This window comes from Bufo gargarizans, chromosome 6 (genome assembly GCF_014858855.1).
Source record: "Bufo gargarizans isolate SCDJY-AF-19 chromosome 6, ASM1485885v1, whole genome shotgun sequence".
Lineage (NCBI taxonomy): Eukaryota > Metazoa > Chordata > Amphibia > Anura > Bufonidae > Bufo > Bufo gargarizans.
In genome coordinates this window covers 358,263,931-358,286,562 of record NC_058085.1, presented here as the reverse complement: position 1 = coordinate 358,286,562, position 22,632 = coordinate 358,263,931, and the positions used below count along the sequence as shown (strand labels likewise).

Genomic DNA, 22,632 nt, shown 5'->3' with positions numbered 1-22,632 from the left:
TTGCATATTTTAAAACATCATATTTCTCAGCAATGCAGACACATATGAACATGGGGCCAACACAGACGTCTTCAGCTGCCAAGTGCACATGTAACAGGTCAGCCAGTGTCACAGGTACAAATCTGCTGACAGATGCCCTTTAACTTCAATGGTCGTGGGCAGCAGTACCGCACACCACCTGTAGACAGGTGTGGCACTGTGTTTGTTTTGAACGATGGCAACTATGTTTTTTTTTTTTTTTTTTTTTTTTTTTTTTTTTTTAAATAACCCGCTGCCACCACACTGATGGCCATGTGCCAATATGGCAGTGGGGCCTGATGCAGCTTTGTCCTAAAGGGTGTTTAGTATCTATGGGTGCTATGTGAAGGATCTGGATGGATGCACTTTGTGAGCCTCGTGGCCCCTGGAGGAGGAGGGTAGATGTTCTGAATTCTGGGTCAGGTTAGCGTGGACCTGCCCTTCCCTCTGATGAGTGACCTGTTCATAAACTGGAATGCCTGGGATGCCAGGAACATTATTTCTTTGGAAGGAGTGCGCTTTGTCATACCAAATTAGTGTTTTGTTTTTTTATGTTTTTTTTTTTATTTGGGTCACATAGGCACAGATGAACATATGGATATGCTTATTATCCATTTATGCGATAACTCCCATCCTCTTCAAACCTGTGTGCGCCGCCCCTTTCACTGGATCATGGCCATGTCCTTATTCCGTTTCCTTTCGCCTCTCCTGTCATGTCTGTTCTAGTAAATACTTCTATTCTCCTAGAAATAGCAAGGAGCATTTTTTCAGAACTCTGAACTGTGCTGTTGCTCTGTTATTCCTCCTGTAAATGTGTGACTAGATTGGGTGTTAACGTTCCCTTTTGTCAGTGCCCCCTTCAGCTGTCCCTCTCATAGCAGCAGCACTGGGGGGCACTGACAAAGGGAACGTTAACACCCAATCTAGTCACACATTTACAGGAGGAATAACAGAGCAACAGCACAGTTCAGAGTTCTGAAAAAAATGCTCCTTGCTATTAGGACAAGATCATCCAGAATTGTTATTTCTTAGGCTACATTCAGACGACCATAAGTGTTTTGCGGTCCGCAAATTGCAGATCCGCAAAACACGGATACCGCCCGAGCGCGTCCACATTTTGCTGGACTCTCATAGCTAGCCCTTTATAGAAATGCCTTTTCTTGTCCACGATTGCGGACAAGAATAGGATATACTCTTTATTTTTTGCGGGGCCGTGAAACAGACAGCATCTTTTGTGGCGCCATTGAAATCATTGGGTGGGCGTTTGGTTGATAATTAATAATATTTGTTATAGTAGTAATATGGAATATGTTGCATTATGTTATTGATGTGATGAAAGATTATATGTTTTAAAAAAGAAAATTAATAAAGTTAATTTAAAAAAAAGAAATCATTGGGTCCACAAATTGTGGAATGGGTGCGGGCCCAGAAATACGGTTGTCCGAATACACCGTTGGGGAAATGCCAAATTTTAGGCTAACTGTACACGGTTGTGGGTTTGCAAACCATTTCGGTTTGCATTGCAGATGGTAAAATTCGCACAGAAAATTCCACAGAAGCAATTAGCGTTCTGCGGACTTCTAAATCTGCACGGAAAAAATATGCAATCTGCGACTTTTCCCCGGTCTCGCCAGGTCTACAAGGGTGGGGGCGGGAAAAGGGGACTCAATCATTTTTTTTCTACGCTTTTTTTTGATGTAGAAAAAGGCTCTAAATCTACGCCTGCAAGGGAGCTGGCATAGCTTTAGAAGTGGCAGTGGATCCGCCTCTTCCTTGGCAGATCCACTGCCAGCGCAGGGCGTTAAGACCAGCGTCTAAAACGCCGGTTTTAATAAATGAGATGTAGACGTTTTTGGCTGCTGTGGTGTCATACTTGGCGTGCAGCCACCTTTAGTGGCTCAGTGGTGGATCTAGGTGGCCACCCGTCATGAAGATCGGCAGAGGAAAATGCAGGGCTGGCTCTACCCATTTCTTTTTGTGTCCCAAAATTGTCCCACACGGCCTGCACCACATTTATTATACATGTGTGCCTCAGTCGACAAGGAGGTGTGGCTTAGAGGAAAGGGGGCGACAATTACATTTTTATCTGCAGGTACGCCATTACAAAACAGAGAACTTTTTGTTGTGTCCTTCGTCCTGTGGTTTTGGAAGTTTGGAAACAGGAAGTTGGTTGATATTGAAGGTTGTGGTCAAAAATCTATGCAATGGGTATGAGCATGGCGCTTCAACTGAAATTCCGGCATAAATTAGTCATCTTTAACCAGCTGTTGCCTGAGGCTACGACTTCAGGACGACACGTAGGGTACAGCGACGTGTCTCTGAGAACTCGCTCAACGTTTGGTGTCGCAATGTGACTATCGCCCAAAAAAATCCGGCTTGGATGGAGTTTTTGCGGTGGTCGCATCGCAGCATGTGGCCACGGCGTTGGCTATCCTTACAAAAAATTGTTGGGCGACGCATCGCTGTGTAGCCGTCCCCTGACTACAGCTCCCAGCAGCAGGACAACCTGGGAGTTGTAGTATCACAACAGCTGGAGAGGACTATTAGGGAGTGACTAGGGATGAGTAAAGCAATTCATCTTCATTTATGGGGGGCTCTCCCCACAGGTGAAGAAGCTCCCACCTGCCTATTGATTGACAGGGATGGACATCTTACCTGGCCATGATAATCTGTATCCTGCAGCGCTGCTCCGAGTATCAACACTGGTGGCGAAGATCCAATTCGGCTTCAGGAGCAGTGACGGTGCACGCGCCACTACCTGGAAGTGTAGTACAGCATGCGCGTCTTCTGCATCTGTGCCATCCACAGACTTCTTCACCTGTAAGGGGACAGCCACTCGTAGGTAAAGAAGTCTTCGGATGAAGCAACTGCGCGTGCTCCACTACACTTCCAGGTAGTAGCGCTTGCGCAGTCATTGCTCTCTAAGCCAAATTTGAGCTTTGGTGCCCCTCATGGGTGAAGAAGCCTTTCCAATGAGACAAATCGATTAGCTTATTCCTAATCATGACCCTTAGCATTACCATGAAAACCTAGATAATGAAGAAATATTAAGTAACTTGTTGGTCGGATCAGGCGCACCTTTGCGCTGCCGGCGTTTTTATCGGATTTTTTTGCGGTATCATTTTTTGGGTTGTTTTTCCTCCTTGCGTCTTGTCATTGTTGTACTGTAGCACTACAGCGAGATGTTTAGTCTAGCTGACAATCTCTGCGCGCTAGCAAGTAGGTCATACACACACTGCTTAGAATATTTAAAGCGCAGCCATGTTCCTGCAAATCTTGGCACCAGACGTATAAATAAATGAGGTTAGAAGATATATTTTTTTTCTGGCAAACAAAGCCTAAATTTGTAGAAGACGGCAAGAGCCAGGAATGGAACGTGAATGCTGTTTGATGCGGATGATGCAGATTATTATTTTTTGTCTCTAATTCCTATTTTTTAATGGCTGTGCATTTGTGAATGCATTTCTAGAAAAGTCTTTTTGGATGGAGCATAGAGCGAAGCGGCTCATTCAGCTGCGGATGCCAAAAAATAGTGTATTTTTATGAAAACATCTGTTAATTTATCATTTGAATGAGAGCGGTGAAGAATCGATTACTATGATTATTCCCCCTAAAGACTACATTACACATAATGTTAAGTAAATTGCTGCCAATATTAATTGCACATCAACATTCACTTTCCAAGCTGTAGCCTGTCCTCGGGATAGGCCATCGCTATCTGATCGGCAGGGTCCGATACTCGGCACTCCACTAATCAGCTGTTCTGCAGTAGCTCCGACATCGGAACGGTACGGCGCCATCCCTTGTGCAGTGGACAGAGCTGGTTACTGCAGGGTTGGGATGTGTGTGGCGAAGCCCTGCAGAACAGATAGTGATGGCTTATCCGGTCACGCCCCCCTACTAAGTAATCACCAGCACATTAAGGGTACTTCACACTTGCGACAGAGGATTCCGACAGGCAGTTCCGTCGCCGGAACTGCCTGCCGGATCTGGCAATCCGGATGCAAACTGATGGCATTTGTCAGACTGATCAAAATGCAGATCCGTCTGACAAATGCATTGCAATACCAGATCCGTCTCTCCGATGTCATCCGGGAAAAAAAAAACGGTCCGGTATAAATTGTATTTTTTATTTTGCATTTTTAAAGGTCTGCACATGCCGTATCCGTTTTGCCGGAACACTTAAAGGGACACTGACAGGGCCAATAAGCATATTGAGGTCTATATATGTCACTACAGGTCTTATAATGGGTATTACAATCATATAAGTATCCCCCCTGTCCACATTATACATACAGTAAACTTTAAGTTTTATAACCTGCTCCAACGGTCTTCAATCTGCCCAAGGGGCGGCGTTTCACTTCTCTTGCGCCCAGCCAGCCTCCCCAACTGCCGATTTGAAGCGCCGCCCAGCTCATGAATATTCAGTTTGCTGGGCGGCTTCTGCGGTCCCCGCTCTGAAGCGCTGCGCTGAACAGTGCCCTGCGCATGCGCCGGATCTTCTGAAGTCGGGGACAGTAAGCGCCGCCCAGCGAAGTGAATATTGATGAGCTGGGCGGCGCTTACTGTACCGGACTTCACAAGATCCGGCGCATGCGCCGCGCACTGTTAAGCGAAGCGCTTCAGAGCGGGGACCGCAGAAGCCGCCCAGCAAACTGAATATTCATGAGCTGGGCGGCGCTTCAAATCGGCAGTTGGGGAGGCTGGCTGGGCGCAAGAGAAGTGAAACGCCGCCCCTTGGGCAGATTGCAGACCGTTGGAGCAGGTTATAAAACTTAAAGTTTACTGTTTGTATAATGTGGACAGGGGGGATACTTAGATGATTGTAATACCCATTATAAGACCTGTACTGCCATATATATGCCTCAATATGCTTATTGGCCCTGTCAGTGTCCCTTTAATGCCGGATCCAGGTCTAATTCATTTCAATGTAAATTAATGCCGGATCTGGAGAGAGAACTGCAGCATGCTGCGGTATTTTCTCCGTCCAAAAAAAACGTAAGAGGAACTGAACTGATGCATCCTGAACGGATTGCTCTCCATTCAGAATGCATAAGGATAAAACTGATCTTTTTTTCGGTATTGAGCCCCTGAGATGGAACTCAACACCGGAAAACAAAAACGCTAGTGTGGAAGTACCCTAACACGCCCTTTGTTTCACAAGAAATTTAGCTAGAGAATTGAAAGCAGCACACTGAGCGTGCTCGACCTGACAGGTTGAGAAGTACAGGTCGATGTCATGGTAATTTATGAGGAAACAGAGGGTAGTAGAGGAAGAAAGCTACTTTTTATAACTACTGAACGGTAAATTTGGAAAATTTACATAATATTGGGTAATTATTGGTGAATTAGTCTAAAACATGCCGTAAGTTATATTTATGGTAACTGGAATACCCCTTTAAATATACGGTAGATATTGACATGGAAAATGAAAAATAACATAACAAATTATTTAAAAACATGTTAAACCTAAACACATGATTTAAACAATAGATCTTTCTGATGACACGTTCCCTCTAAGTGTTCATGCTTCCCATGTGAAATATTACACTGTACTAGAAAGTGTGAGGCTGCACGCAAGAGGTGCAAAGAAGCAGATGTAGGTGGCCAGTGAGAACCGGCAAGAAGCTGACACCACAAATAGCTACAGGGCGCTAACGCTATACAGAAATAGCGGAGCACTTACAATGGGCCAACAGCTGTAAAAGCTAACGGGAATAAATACATTACAAAGACTTTATTTGCACTTAAAGGAGTTCTCCGGGAATTTAGAAAATGCAAATACTTAAATATTACTTTATTATAAATATATTCCCAAATACCTTTCATTAGTTATAATGGCTTGTATTGTCTAGGGAGCAATTATTAGAAGAAATAAAATGGCCGCCTTGCTATTGGTACCCGCAAAACCTGTCCTAATCACACAAGAGGGCAAATTACTTCACAACACTGACCTAAAGAGCTGCCTCATCTTCCTATCTGCTCTACTTGACGGGGATTATGATCCTGAATACAGTTTAAAATGATCTTCAGCTGAATCTCTGTAGGAATGGAGTTCATGATGAGACATGAAGTACAAAGAGGAGATGGGGATGTGGATGATGAACAGCAGCACTTGTATGCAGTCTCCATTACAACAGTCTGCACTGTCCTTCCTCTCTGTACTTCATGTCTCCTCATGAACTCCATTTCTACAGAGATTCAGCTGAAGATTTTATCATATGTATTCAGGATTATAATCCTTGTAGGAGAGTAGGATGAGACAGCTCTTTAGCTCAGTGTTGTGAAGTAACTTGTACTCTTGTGTGGTTAGGACAGGTTTTGTGTTTACTAATAGGACGGCGGCCATTTTATTTCTCCTAATTGCTCCCCAGAAAAAATGAGCCTTTATAACTAATGAATGGTATTTGGGAATATATTAATAAAGTAATGTTTTAAGTGTTTTCATTTTCTTGATTTCTGGAGAACCCCTTTTAAAGGGGTTCTCTGGATAGATCACCAGCATCTGATCAGCGGAGGTCTGACACCCTGGAACCCCACCGATTAGCTGTTTGAGAAGGCACTGGCAGTAGCGCCAGGGCCTTCTCTGTTTCCTGCAGGCCCAGTGACGTCACTACTAGTATCACTGTCTTGGGCGCGGCTCAGCCCCATTGAAGTGAACGGAGCTTAACCTGCGAGGAAACGGCGAGAAGGCCGAAAATCCAGCTGGAGAGTCTGCTGCCGATTTATCTACAATCAAAACCTTCTCTATAGCAAAGGGTGAAATCTGTGGCAGAGATCCGCAGCATACATCGACAGACTGCAGATTTGAAATACCGCAGGTCAATTTATGCTGCAGATCTTGACTCGTAGGGAGCCACTGTCAGTAGGGGGCACTGGTGAGATGGTTCTATTTCTTGGGAGATGTCTCTTGGCACATTCGTTTCTCATGGAGCATTGCCAGTAAGTCACCATACAGGACTGGTCTCTTTGAGGGGGTTCAGCACCCTGCTTAAGCTGCTGCAGATCTTGAAATTTTATCTATTTTGCTGGTGCTGTACAACACTGCAGATTTACCGCACGCAAATCTGCTGCAGATCTGCCCGCTGTGAATGTACCGTAGGGTGTTTTTGACACCAAGAATAGTGCTTTTATTCTGCCCGTCAAAACCCCCAAAATCCTAACCAAGCAGAACCCCACAAAGCTGTATACAGGGCCCGCAGCCTTCCCACACCATTGACCTTGTCTGGCTTATGTGGTTGCTGTGCTCTTAGACCAGACCTATGGGTGTTGTCGTTCTTGAGTTTATGACGGGAAACACCCAAATTTAATGGACTGTTTTTTAGCAGATGCCAGTGAATCATTGTATGAATGCTGCAGATATTGTGCGTGTATATACGTAGTGTATGTGTGTGTCTGTACGGGTATATTTCATCTATTTCATTTAATGTTTGTGTGTGGTGTTAAAAGATATCGACAGTATCCCCCATAATAGTAATCTCTACAGTACCCCGCCTCCTTTAAAATGGCCTCTCCACAGCAGCCAATCCCCTTAACTTTGACCTCCACCGTGCCCGTCCCTTTAACAGTGAGCTCCACAGCAACTGCCCCTTTAAGGCTAGGGCTACACAGCAACATGTGTTGTGTGACTTTTGTCGCATCAATGTGGCACACAGGTACATGAAGTGTCCGGGAAGGTTTTAGACCGGGTCTCGGCCCTCTAGGAATTACAGTTCCTGAGATATTCCCAAAAAATGCATATAGTATATGGCACCTACACATGACCCTTAAGTCTTTCACTCATATCCCAACTGCTATACACACGGTCACATGACCCTTATTGGCCAATAAAAGCTCGCAGGTCTTTCAGTCTTTACATACACACAGTTTTACACCAGGTTTCAATAACAACCCATCCATTTTTTTTTTTTCATATAATTTTTTTTATTTTCTCCCAATCCAAAGAGTAACAATTTGACATCATCATATCATCACAGACATGGGAATGGCATTGGACAATAATTGACATAGGAAATATGCGAGTACATATTCAGCATGTTACATCATAAGGAATATTAAAATAACATAACAGTTCCCCCCTGCCTTGCCCGCATCAGCTTGAGCACCACCCCCGGCATCACTCGGCTCCCATCCATTTTTATTCCCTGCTATAGGTCACCTTTAGAGCTCGTTCACACGACCATTGGTGTCCCGTGCCCGTGTTGGTAACCGCAAATTCACAACATGGGTCCGCGATCCCTCCGTTCCACAAAAAGATAGAGCATGTTCTAACTTTTTGCGGTGCGGAGGCACGGAACGGAACCCCAGAAAGCACTCCGTAGTGCTTCCGTAGTGTTCCGTTCCGTGCTTCTATTCTGCATCTCCGGATTTGCGGACCCAATGAAATGATTGGGTCCGCATCCATGTTGCGGAATGACAACGGAACGGTGCTCGTGTATTGCGGATCCACAAATGCGGGCCGCAATATGGGGACGGGACACCAACGGTCGTGTGAACGAGTCGTTAAGTTGACGGGCCGCTGTGGAGGTCACTGTTGAGCCCCTTTTAGACTAGCAGGTGTCACGCAGCGCAGCACCCGGCCTGAACCTCCAGCACTGAGGGCTCCGGATAGCATTATATTGATTTCTGATGCTATGTGACCCTTAGAGGTCTGGAATGTATTGGATAACACTGTCATAATGCTGTCAGGGTTATCCAATACATTACTGAAGTCTATGGCCCCTTGCGGATGCGTTCAGTGAAAAATGCGCAATTTCGCAAGCAAGTTCATTCAGTTTTGTCTACGATCGCGTTCAGTTTTTATGGGCGCGGGTGCAATCCGATTTTAAGGCGTTTTACACGCACGTGATAAAAAACTGAATGTTTACAAACAACATCTCTTAGTGGATGCAATGTGTTTTTCACTGAAGCCCCATTCACTTCCATAGGGCCAGGGCTGCTTGAAAAACGCAGAACTGATGCGTTAAAAATAAACGCTTATGTGCACAGACCCATTGAAATGAATGGGTCCGGATTCAGTGCGGGTGCTATGCGTTCACGTCACGCATTGCACCCGTGCTTAAAACTCGCTTGTGTGACAGAGGCCTAAGGGTTACATAGCATCATAAATCGCTATAATGCTATGCGACCCCGGCAGTGCTGGAAGTTCAGGCCAGGTGCTGCGCTGCAAGTCCACAGCGTGTCACCCGCTCGTTTAAAAGGGTCCTTAAGGGGTTTGGGTACTGTGGATGTCACTGTTAAGGGGTCACTGAATATCTTAATCATACCCTTAAACATTAAAGATAGGTATATAATATGTATATACAGTGTATGTATATAATATAATATATAGACAAAATGGGAGGCAGCACCGATCAAGATTTGAAAAGGCCGGGGGCACGCTCTAGGGGATAAAGCTTACCCAAAGTATAATGTGCAAAAAAGAGCAGCACTCCAACGCAGGATAAAATAAAATACATAAAGTTTATTCACCCATGGTGTAGCGACGTTTCGACTCCACAATTGAGCCTTTCTCAAGCTTGAGAGAGGCTCAATTGTGGACCCGAAACGTCGCTACACCATGGGTGAATAAACTTTTTGTATTTTATTTTATCCTGCGTTGGAGTGCTGCTCTTTTATAACACTATATAAGCTTGAGAAAATGATTGGCACATTACTGGATTTCCCACCGTTTGGACACTGGTGGCACGTCCCAGCAATTCGTCAGGGAGGGTTTCAAAATTGCCTAGTTATATAGCACTACTTCCCATGCCTGCTTATAGTTGGGTCAGTAAGAAGATTTCAGACTTGGTGGAAATTCTTGTTGGAGATGTATTGGTGGCCTTTTTGATTGTATACTTGCTCTCCTAGAAGGGGATATAAACAAGGGGAATTTTACATGGGTTGAGTCTCATGACGAACGTTTATGTTCCCAATAATTGCCTCGTGTTATTGTGCAGTCTAGTAATCTGACGTTTGTTGGTTCTTTGCATTTTTCATGTGGCACCTAAAATTGTATTTTCTCAGCAGTACATCTTCCTGTGTAAACAGGGACGTCCTGTCGACAAACACCCACTCTTTATGGGGAGAATGATCATGATGAGGACAGGGGTTCAGGCCTTGGAGCACTGGGTTTGAAAAAGATCAATGACAGTATCTGCTTGGGCTTTGTATGTTCTCGCTGTTTTGTGTTGGCTTCTTCTAGGACTCTAGTCCTCAGGCCCACCTGCCGGTCATGTATTCCTTAGTATTGAGCAGGTGATATAATTAGTGATATAATCATTCTGTGGGATATTCTCAAATCCTGACCGGCAGGTGGGCCCTGAGGACTGGAGTTGAAGGACACTGTTCTAGGTGCTCCGATCTCCAGCCACAGTCCAAAAATATACTAATGGGTGAATTGGCTTTCTATGAAATTGGTCCCAGTATGTCAGAGTAAGGAAAATTAGATTATCAGCTCCATTGGGAACTGGCACAGTTGACAATTTCTAACAGCATTGTGGAATTACCGTAGTTGTGGGTGTATGTAAGGGGGCTAATTGGGGTACACTGTGCGGTCCGCCCGCAGGATTACCGCCCATAGCTGTTTCGCACTTTAACTTCATAAAGGCAGGTGCTACCTGGTAGTTAGCAGCAATCTGCTTGCGGATCCCACGGTTTACAAGCATCAAAAGTATTAAACATGGTTTAATAACCAGGGAAAAAAAAAGTTTGTTCTACAAATTGCTTGTTGCAATGGCTGATTGGGCACAGAAGTCCTCATGTGACCCAATAAAGGGTAGATCTGTTTGTTTTGTTCGGAGCCCATATCTTCAGGTGAATTGTGCATGGCCAGGTTCCCAGCGCTTTTTTTTTTTTTTTTTTTATTGTGTTACTATATTGACGAACATACCGTAATTATAGCCCTCGTTTCGGGAGGAGCACTATTTATCTGTTCTCATTGTGTCGGGGTGAGTAAACCCTTTCAGCTGAAATCTTTTGTGTCGGCAGAGAAAGCTTTTCAGCTTTTATGCCTTGTGCTTTCTGTAGAATTTACAGAACCTAGCCTTTCATTTCTATTAAGTAATCATAACGCTTTTGACACAAAATACAGCAGAATTTTTGTCTGCTTCTTTTTGGAAAGCATCATTGTGGAGTGGTTGTCAGCCTTCCCGCAGCTTACATGAGTGCTTCACTTTTTTTTTCTCCTGGACATCAATGAAAATACTTTTTTTATATAACTTTTTTATTTTACCGATACAAACTTTCTGCCCGATTTATTAAGTTATATATTTTTTTTATTTTGGTAACTTATTTACATAGATATATCGATTTTAAAAGTTGTTTCCATATATTAAACTTCTCCCTTTCTTTTTTTTTTTAAAGTGTTTTTAGTTTTAAAGGCTGTGGACACTTTTTAAGGACTTTTTAATTTTTTAACTAAGATTTATTGTTGGCAGAAATTTTTTGTAATTGGGGTTTATTAAAGGGGTTGTCCTGGTTCAGGGCTGAACCCGGATATAAGCTCCCCTTCACTCCTTTACCATGTACCCATCAGAACAGCGCTATACACCACCCATTTGTGCTGGTGACATCACTAGGCTTCCTGCTAGGTGGAAGTTTCCACCTGCCATACTGATGTGAAGCCCGGGACGTCGCCGGCTCACCACAAACAGACTTTGCCCTGCTCGATGCAAGAAAATGCTCTGATGCTCCACCCATACATGGTAAAGGAGTGGTGAAGGGGAGCTTACATCTGGGTTAAGCCCTCAACTTGGACAACCCCCTTTAAGCACGGACAGCAGTTAGATGGGCTGGGAGTGACTCTGTAAGGTCCTGGTAGGTTGTCCCAGGTATCTGGAGCCATGCTGACTGCAGTGCATCCTACAGTTGCTGGAGGGTACGTGGGGGTGGGGGAGGATATCCATAGAGCAAACATGGCGATTGAGGTGGTCCCACAGATACTCCATTGGGTTCAAGTCTGAGGAATTCGGGAGCCGGGGTAGTATTTGGAAGTCTTGATCAGGCTCTTCCAACCAACGTTGGACATTTCTAGCCATATGACATGTCGCATAGTCTTGTTGGAAGATCCCATCCGCCCCAAGGAAGACAATCAGCATGTATGGGTGTACTTGAGATCTGCAAGGATGGATTCATATACATATTGGTGGAGAGTGCCTTCCACATGGATGAGTGGGCCCAGAGAATGCCACGAAAACATTCCCCGGCATTGAACTTCTTCTCTTCCTCACTTGAACACACTACATTATCAAGCAGCCACCGCTTAGTTAGTTCGGTGCAAAGAGATAATTAATGGTACATTTCTCCTGCTAGTGGTGGCTGAAGGCAGCCTGCGTTCTAATGGATGTGAGGCAGAGGATTTATCAATGCCGGTGTAAATACATTGAGAAATATGAGCCCCGTATTTATGAAGCGCCACTTTTACCGACATAAAGGTCAGATAAAGTGGTTGAAGCCCATCGCATGCAAGCACGTCCACTGCTGCTGAATTGCAGGGTGGTCCTAACTCCTGGATACAAGTAGTGTATAATGTGATGGAAAAATGGATCCAGCCAGCAAAGGAGGCAATATGGACAATCACAATACATTAGTAAGAGGCTTGTATTACTTTCTCTACATGATAAATGCCATGTGCTGAAGTGAGACAATCCCTTTAAGATAGGTAAACGATATCCGAGTCTGACTTCCAGCCGCTCCGCTGGTCAAGTGTCTTGCAGTAGCTTTGTACCAAACAAAGGCTCAGAACCTACACAGCGCCGTCCACTGTAGTTGCTTGCCTTGGGCCCCGTAGCAGTCGTGTGGTCTGCCAACATGCACTTGTATATACTTCCCACGTTTCTCCTCCTGCTCACCTTTTTTTCAGGTTGCAAGCTCGTATGTAGCAAGTATTTCTTAGTATTTTTCCAAGCACTTGGCTAATGCCAGTAATACTTTTGATCTTTCTTCTACACGACGACTTAAAAGCTTTTCAAAAGCTTTCTCCTTGCAGTAGTGCTGCCTTTCAAGTGGAAGAGTCGGCCTTCTCAAGTACAATTTCGTAACTGTCTTTACACATCAGATTGCTTCTAATGGACACTTAAGTCTTACTACACCCCAGACACATGGATGTAGGACTGGCAGTAATATTGGCATTGCCTTCGGATTGTGTCCAGAACTGGACAGTTGGATTATTGCATTTGACCGAAGGTGTAAGGCGACCACTGCATACATCGGCATTTGTGATAGTATTAAGGCTTCAATTGCTATGTAGATGAAGTTGATCATTTTCCATATCGCACTTGGCCTTTAAAGCGGTAGTCCCATTAAGACAACTTATCCCCTATCCACAAACTAAGGGAATAGTGTCTGTCTAGTGGAGTTATGACCTCCGGGGACCCTGACGACAGGAACGGAGGTATCCACTGCTCTATTCATGTCTATGGGACTGCCGGAGGTAGCCAAACGCAGGCTCTCACCTGTCCCCCATAGAGCTGAATGGAGCGGAAGCACTCGTGCTTACATGGGAGCATGGGCCCCTGTTGTGTTTGTTGAGGGTCCCAGAGGGGGCCCCCCTTCCTCCAATCATATCTGTGGATCGGACGTAAATGGTCTTGGGCTGCGTTTCACAGTAGCATTCTGAAGATTCAGGAAGCTTTTCTGGCAGATCCAGCCTGTTCACCCCCGTCAATCAGCTGGTTTAAGGCTCTGCCGTGCTTACTGGAGCTCTGCGGACTCCCAGCAGCCAACCAAGCACAGCGCTGTACATGGTATAGTGGCCGTGCTTGGTATTGCAGCTTAGCCCTATTAACTTAAATAGGGGCTGAGCTGCAGGTAGGCTATGTGACCGATGTATGGTGACGTCACATGGCTTAGGAGGAGGCCACGGCGCTCTCCACACTGACGGGGGTCCTAGGTGTCGGACCCCCACCAATCTGATATTGATGCCCTATCTTGAGGATAGGTTATCAATATTTCCTTTAATTTATGGAGGGACACCGGAGTGCCTGAGGAAACCCAGGGAGAACTTGTCATGCAGATGTTGTCATTGGTTGGATTGGAAGGCACCAGAGCTAACCACTGAGCCACGCTGATGAGGATAGAAAGCACGTGAGGTCACTAGTGTCAAAAATAGAGATATTAACCATAAGGATTACTCATTTCAAAACTTGGTCTCTGAGATCTTGTTAATGGCCGCCTTGTCTGGCCCTGACCTAGGAGTCTCCTAAAGGAATCTGAAACGGCCTGATTTCCATTTATAGCAGCCGATCTTCACCGGCAGAACAGCTTGACTTCTCACTTCCCATATTTAACATGAAGCCTGGCCGGTGAATCTGAGTGTTGTAAGCCTCGTTATAATATAGGATCGGAATAGACCCCCTCATACACATGGCTCGGATGATCTGACTGTATTGCCATATGGCGATATAGTGTAGTGCTCACATACAGGCACCGATTACTGGTCCATGAATGTGAAGATTTGTTTTTATTGGTTACATGATGTATGAATGGTGGGAGAGTCACTGGTTTGGGCAATAGGTTCTTCATATGCACGGGAAGTATAAATAAATGAGGTATCGGCAAAACCTTAAAGGGGTTGTCCCACAAATAATATTCTACAGTTTTCAGAGCAGCACCTGGATCTGAATACTTTGTAATTTGCATGAAATTAAAAATGTATTATTTCTACTGAGTAATTCACTGAAATCTATCTGTACAGCGCCACCTGCTGTTTTCCTTTTTTTATTTTTATTTCTCTGTCCTGCTCACTGATGGAAGCACATGCTCAGTTCCGTCCCTTAACTGCCACTAGCTGCAGCAGAAAGGACACACCCATGAGAAGCCAGCTTGGAATACATCTAGCAGAACAATTGGAGCAATAAATGAGGAGATCTCTGGATCCATGTGAGGTACAGGGCTGGTCCTAGCTTTGTTAAAAATAGATTTACATTTTTTACATTAATCATGGGATTACACCTTACATAAGATGTTGACTGACCGACTACTACAATCGTTCCGTTCAATAGAAATGGACAGTTTTTTTTTTTTTTTTTAGTTTTTTCCTCTGGGTCACGGAGATGGAGCAGACAAACACTCAGAGGTGTAAGCCGGTGGCTGAAAGATTGCCTACTGTAGGTGACTTCGGGCCTCTGGAACTGAAGCCTTGATCTGGGATGTTTGAAAGCCAGAGATGCAGAAGTGCCTCAGGAGTGGTAACCCTGGGGTGCCTGAACCGTCTCAGGGTAGGGGCCCACTGAGCGATGGCACATTTGCACACACTTCACTTCATTTTAAGTGCACTCAACTCTTCGCCCGGGCTTCATGGCTTGGCAAGATGAGGAATTTTTATAATTCCGGGCAGTAATGGCACACCTTGTCACCTTTTCAGTGGCGCCTTAACTGGCTACCCCCTGAGGTCTAGGATTGGGGGTGGGGGGGGTGGGGGTGGCCAGCTGGTTCCTCATGCAAACCCCTGGGCTTCTTCCTTCGGGGAGAAACCAGACCTTGATTGAGGGTCTTGGCCAACACCTGGGGACGCAGCTCGGGTGGAAGTCAGAGCAAGACGGGCTCCTTCTCAGCTTCGTCTAAGAATGGCCAGTAGGGCTGCACGATATATTGAAAAAAATAATAGAATCGCGATAATCGCCAAATGCGATATGGCGATTTGGCCGATCCGAAAATGCCGCGATTATGTATGAAGGGCCCCCGCGCACATAACTGGCTTTGTGTGTAAAGTATTTTACTACTGTGTGAAACAATCTCTCTCCTATTGATAACCGGTCCGGCCTCTGTACTCACTGTCACGATGAATGCACTGCAGCGAACGGCAGCGAGCTGGCCGGCCGGCGCATGACTGACGTCACTTAGTAAGCTCCTCCCACTGCAGGAGCGTTACTAAGTGACGTCAGTCACGCGCCGGCCGGCCAGCCAGCTTGCTGCAGTGCATTCATAGTGACAGTGAGTACAGAGGCCGGCCATTTTATCAATAGGAGAGAGATTTGTTTCACACAGTAGTAAAATACTTCACACACAAAGCCAGTTACGTGCGCGGTTTAGGACACATGAGGGGACACATAGGGCCATGAGGGGGACCAGCATAAGATACTATATGTGTGTCTTATGCTGGCCCCCATCATGGCCCTATGTGTCATAGCACACATCCCCTATAACAGGGCGTCCTCCACAGATCCCCCACATAACAGGGCGTCCTCCACAGATCCCCCCACAACAGGGCGTCCTCCACAGATCCCCCCCCACAAAACAGGGCGTCCTCCACAGATCCCCCACAACTTAGTCATACCCAGCCACGTCAGCGGCTCATATGGGAAAATCCAAGCAAATAGACCTCTAGCACAATTCCCTTTAAAATATTGCATCGCATATTGTTATCGCAATTTTTAGGGCCCTAATCGCAATCGCACAAAATTCCTATATCGTGCAGCCCTAATGGCCAGTAGTCCTTGACTCTCTTGCAGGAGCCATCTGACCTGGAGGGTTTGTGGGGGCCCTTCTCTTACAGAGAGGGTCTGCAATAGACCACATCTTGTGGGGTGAAGAAAGTCACATTCTCAGGCTTTCGACTTTTTGCTTGTTTTTTACTGTAACTTGTTACCGCAAGAAATACGCTCCCTCTAACGGCGACTTATTACTCTCTCACCCATTGAAATGAACACGCACGCTCCGCCAAGAATCTATGGCTTATTCAGGAGAAATAGGCTGCCGCTGCCCCCATGGCAATCTTCTCGTCTCATACAGTTTGGTATGTTTTTTTTGTTTTTTTTTTTCAATAGATTTTTAATCTTGGATGACAAAGTAGCAATTTTAGAGCATTATTTACTCCGAGACGAAGATGATAGACCCTGGAGGCGCCATCCTGTTTAATGAACTCTGTCAGCAGGCCTTCTTACATGGCGGTTTGTTTAGCGGTGGCCGATCGTTCCATCCAAGCATCACCATCTCGGGCCCAGGGATTGCGCCTTCAGATGGCTTTTCCTTCGATTCACTGAAATGATAATAGTTTATTGACCCGTGCTGGATTGAAAGGTTGAAGATGGTGGATGTGACTGAAATGTGTGATGTGTTGATTTAGCCCTGAGCCTGACTGCGGAGACGCGGATCGTCTTCTGACGGACAGCCGGTAGGACACAGTGTTCTGAGACGTGATTGCTATTCTGAAGGACGACCTTGTTTTTCCGACCTCAATGTGTTATTTGATTAGACTTTAGATTCATAGATTGTGTGGTGGAGCGCTCAGACGGGGGCAAGAACATTTCTAGAACATGGCTGCTGCACATAGTAAAAAACACTGGTGAATTTTGAGTCCCTGGTGCTGCTTAGTCTCTGAGCCGCGATTTTCTGTTGGATCTATTTACTCTCTGGTGTATTGGACTTGTCTCTGGATTACAGAATGGCCCCATGGACATGGCATCCTATATAATAGTCTTCTGTTATGGACATACAGCTGTAATTTAGAGGGCATCTGTCAGCAGGTTTGTACCTACGACATTGGCTGACCTGTTACATGTGCACTTGGCAGCTGAAGGCACCTTTGTTGGCTCCATGTTCATATGTGCCCTCATTGCTGAGAAAAATTATGTTTTAATATATGCAAATGAGCCTCTAGGAGCAACGGGGGCGTTCCCATTACACCTAGAGGCTCTGCTCTCTCTGCAGCTGCCGCGCCCTCTGCACTTTGACAGGGCCAGGCAGTGAAAGCGTCATCACAACTGGCCCTGTCAATCAAAGTGCAGAGGACACAGCAGTTGCAGAGAGAGCAGAGCCTCTAGGTGTAATGGTAACGCCCCCGTTGCTCCTAGAGGCTCAGCGAGGTGAACAAAGAAGAAAAAGTACAAACAGCAGGTGATGCTATAAAGATTATTTTGTTGTATGGCTCACTGGCTATGCTAAATATATTTGTATTACATGCAATTACAAAAGTATTCAGAGTCAGGTGCTGGTTTAAAAACTGCAGAATATTTTTAATGCGACAACCCCTTAAAAAACCCAGACAGCCACTACAATGCCTTTTAAAATATAAAGGGAAGAAAGGGATGCAAATGACCTCTTAAAAAGCTCTGCCTCTAATGCCACCAGATGTAAGGCGCTCTCTCCCCAAGGAGAGAGAGTGCCCCCCAAATCCTGACTTGGGCCTCTCACCCAGTTAAGCCAGTGCTCCCTGCTCTGCGCTGATGAGGAGCTGTCACCTCAAAACAGCTGTCTGCAGATGAGATGCTGACTTATTTAATATCAGTCATGTCTTAAGGCCTAGTTAAAGGGTGGAACATTGACTTATAGGATCGCTGCCTTACATCTGGTGGCATCAGAGGCAGAGCTTGTTAAGAGCTCATTTGCATCCCTTCCCAGAATTCCAGAGGAGTGTGTATGGCCTATAAGTCTCCTCACACCGATTATTGTACTCTCTCCCCAAGGAGAGCTAATACCCGCCCTAAGTCTTAAAATCTAAAATGCCAGTCTCAATAAACTCCTGTGCTGGCGGTAGAGCCTCTTCGGCGGATCCACCGCTTCTAAATGTAGGACCACTTTTGAGCTGTCTTACACTTAGACCTTTTTCTATGCCTGAAACAAGCGTAGAAAATGGTAAATGAGAGGGGTCTGCCAGCCCGGCCCCTGTCCCACCCACTTTTTTAGACCTGGCCTGAGCAGGGAAATGTTGCAGATTGCAGCGCAACTAACAATTGCGCTGCATTCTGCGCCTGAAATATGCTTAGTATGGGTGTATAGCTTCATAAATGACCCCTATGATATACTCGCCCATTTCTCCAGCGCCGTTCAGTTTGGTGCTGGTCCAGTGCTCCAGCCGACATTTGTAAAGGGCAATGGTGACGAGCCCGGATAACCATATGCGGAGAATCTGCAGCATTTACGCCACGTGTGGCCGTAGACTAAACGTTTAAGACCACCGTCACACAGGCTTATTTTGCATCAGTATTTGTAAGCCAAATCTAGAACATGCAAACAGACAAAAACGATGATGGAAAATTTTTGTATCTTCCAGGTTTTGCCTATAAATACTGATCAAAATGCACAGGCATGAAGCAGGCCTTAGGCTCTGTTCACATTATGTTTGAGTCTTCTCTCGGAGGTGTTTTTCCATGAGGATTTTTCAACGTGTGCCTCTGCCGGGGTGTGCTACTGTTGTACTGTGCTATTGTGTAGGCGAAAAATAAAATATGCCCACACATACTGGGGCTCGTATTTAAGCTCTTAAAGTATTGGTAAATGGATCCTATGGGTACTACTTTTCCCAGCATATATACTGAATGTAGGTCACAGATGTAATGTGAAGAGAGCCTAATGGTGGTCTTCATAAACGGATTCTATTATACTATCTATTTGATCTGATCTTACTGCATTGAGTCCCGGCTTGTGTTCAAAGACATATTCGGTATTCCTAATAGATTTAGTAAATGCTACTAATGCTACAAATCCGTATTTAGCATGAAGAATCAATATTCTCGCTCCAATTTGCTTGTTTATTATCCCTTTTAAAGCGATATTGTTTGCGGTACGTTCTCTTCCACGTGCGACCAGGTTTTAGTGCCCATCTGCTCCCAATGACGTTTTCACATTTGTTGAAAGGTCGGCAGCCGTGTCATAGGTGTAATTAGTAGCTGATCTGTTTACCGGCCATTGGCTGGTTCCTGCGGTGAATGGGCGAAGATCACGCCTTAAGAAGGGGCTGAACTTTACTGAGTGATGAAGATGAAACGGTAGCTGCGCTTTCTTAAAGGTCACTGCAATAGCTGAGGAGAAAACCTTTTCCAATAGACCTCTTTATAGGAAAAATAAGTTTTGAAGAAAATGACGCCTCCAAAAATATTGCTTAAAAAAAGCTACAAACAGCAGGTGGTGCCATTCAGATAGATTTCAGTGAAAACCCAGTAGCCATAATAAATGTTTAATTACATGCAATTATGAAAGTATTCAGATCCAAGTGCAGGTTTGAAATATGTAGAATAACATAAAACCAGTTGTATGTTCTTTCCAGTTCTCTTGTCAAGTGATCATTCCTATATTACCTGTAACCTGCACGTTATAGAAATATGAAAAAGAGTTTAAGAAATAGTTGGTTTTTCTTTTACTTTTTTTTATTTATTCATTTTGTTCAATGTATCTTCTAGGACCGGAACAGGCCCTATGATTCTTTTAACTTGCACTCTTTGGAGAATTCACTAATGGATATGATTAGGACTGATCATGAACCTCTAAAAGGTAAGTTCCCTTTTGAGCATACGCAGTAATTGTCTCGAAATGTTATGTAACCTGTGCCGTGTCCGGCACAAAAGCCAGGGTTGTGGAGTCGGGGGTTGGTAGAAATGTTCAGCTTAAAAAAAAAAAAACTGTTGTGTAATTTTAATTATTAACTTTCAAATACATTTAGAAAAGTATAAAAATGTTATTCATAAATATATTTTATGTTCTATCAATCTACGGTCCTTATTTATCAAAAACTTTGATAAGCAGGTTGTTCTAGTGGTGATAGACAATCAGTTCTCACCTCTCCTGTGTTCTGTTCTGTCCTTATACTATAAACAGTGACAAGCAGCGTGTTCTAGTGGTGATAGATAATCAGTTCTCACCTCTCCTGTGTTCTGTTCTGTCCTTATACTATAAACAGTGACAAGCAGCGTGTTCTAGTGGTGATAATCAGTTCTCACCTCTCCTGTGTTCTGTTCTGTCCTTGTACTATAAACAGTGACAAGCAGCGTGTTCTAGTGGTGATAATCGATTCTCACCTATCCTGTGTTCTGTCCTGTCCTTATACTATAAACCGTTATATGCAGGGTTTTCTAATGGTGATAGATAACCAGTTCTCATCTCTCCTGTGTTCTTTTCTGTCCTTATACATGTTGTTCCAGGGCCCTTAGTCACAAAGCCTGAAACTGTTCTGCACATGCTCAGAAGTAAGTTCACCCTCTAAAGACCCAGAGGAGGAAGTTCACTACTAAGCATGCCTGCGGTCATCTCAGAACTGGTAGACAAAACAGGAAGACAGCATTAAAGGGGTTGTCCAGGAATAAGAAACTTTTCTCAGGATCTCAAACCCTGCCACTGCTGTGGAAAAACTGGTACTTGCCTACTCCCTGCCGCTCTAGTCCTGCATGCCTGCTCCATCTTCTGGTCCACGGCCTGTTTGATTCGTTCCTTGCATGGTCCTGATCACCTGCTCTATTGCAGCCAATAACTGGCTTCAGTGGTGATGTGTCTCTTGTGGACACCAGTCATTGGCAGCAAGAGCAGGTGATCATGCAGGATAGGAAATAAACTACCCGCGAACCAGATCTGTGGACGGCAGGTTATGATGATGCTTTCCATAGTGGAGGCAGGATGTGGACATAATTTATTCAGAGAAATCCCCTTTAAGGCAAGCACGGAGTATAGCAGCTCCACGTTTTTACATGATTCTTTTCTTCCCATCCCATTTCCAGGATATATATAAATATCTTACAATAGATTTCTTAGTTATTAAGTATGTGTTTGCTTCCAGGATTTTTAAATATTTCTAGAATTTCAGAAATTGTATTCCAATAAATATGGTTAAAGTTCCATCTAAGTTTATTACTATTGGCCATTTATGTCAGAAATGTGGCCGCTTTGTAGCAATGATACATAGAGGTTGATAGTATATGCCGGCCCGGCTCGTAAAGATGATCGTAGTTCAGGGCAGGACAGAAATATTAATAGTTGCCTGGCAGGTCTTATACGAGCGGGGGACTGAAGTTACAGCGAGGGCTGCCAGTTACTGGTTTCTCAATCACTCAGGCTGGTTTTTCAATCAGTATTGACGGGAAGGGATTTCATTTTGGAGCGTTCCCCTGTGTATGGGGTCCCATGGGAGGGATAGCGCTATAGAGGTTTAGCATGGCAGTGTCCAATCCTCTTCTCTTATTGAAAAAATAGACTGAAAACAGAAGCGTAAAGAAACTCAAACTCATCCTGATAGAATCCACTGACCTTCCACCAGTAATGCATATTTTTTACGGACTCTACTCTGCCTTCATGTCTGAACATGGCCCAATTTTCAAGCTAAACTCTTAATTCTATCAATTTGTCTACATATAAACTAAAGGTCGTTTAGATATTTAAAATTAAGGCGCTGGTGTCGCTTGACTTGTTAAATCAAAGGTCTTAATAGACATTTGACCTTTTTGATGTTTTTTCTGGTTCAGTTAATTTCTGTGGTTCTATCCGATAACAGACCATTTATGATAGATGGAGTGAAGATCAGCTTTGCGATATTTAGGTTTATATGATTTGGAGCAGCAGTTTTGGGTAAATCCTGCCAGGACTCCTAGGAGAGACGGTGAGAGTCCTGCGGACCCCGCCCACACACAATAAATTGACAGCTGTTCCTGTATCACTAGGAAGGCTGCCGAGCACTATGTGTGGATGAATTAATCAGGACTCGCTGTCTTGCCCTTGGAGTCCTGACAGGATTTACCCTGCTTCTTACTCGGACGTTCTGCTTCAAATCCTATAAACATATGTAGGGCAACAGAAATCATCTAACAGGTTCGCTTTAAAGGGGTTATTTGAATTACGGAGAAATTGGGGCACAGGCAGGGACATGGGATAAAACAACAATCTACGCATTACATGCCTGTCGAATCACCCACCGCTTCAGCATTTCTGGTCCTC

General features: G+C 44.7%; 1 protein-coding gene across 4 annotated transcripts in view; it reads left to right on the top strand.

Annotated features, from left to right (window-relative positions):
• Positions 1–22,632, top strand: part of CPEB3 (cytoplasmic polyadenylation element binding protein 3) — a 116,563-nt gene that overhangs the window by 50,599 nt on the left and 43,332 nt on the right. For all 4 annotated transcript variants that reach the window (XM_044297334.1, XM_044297333.1, XM_044297332.1 and 1 more), the window contains exon 2: positions 20,115–20,205. In XM_044297334.1, the coding sequence (XP_044153269.1) occupies positions 20,169–20,205 (37 nt within the window). In that variant the 5' untranslated portion in view covers positions 20,115–20,168. The remainder of the gene's footprint in view (positions 1–20,114; positions 20,206–22,632) is intronic.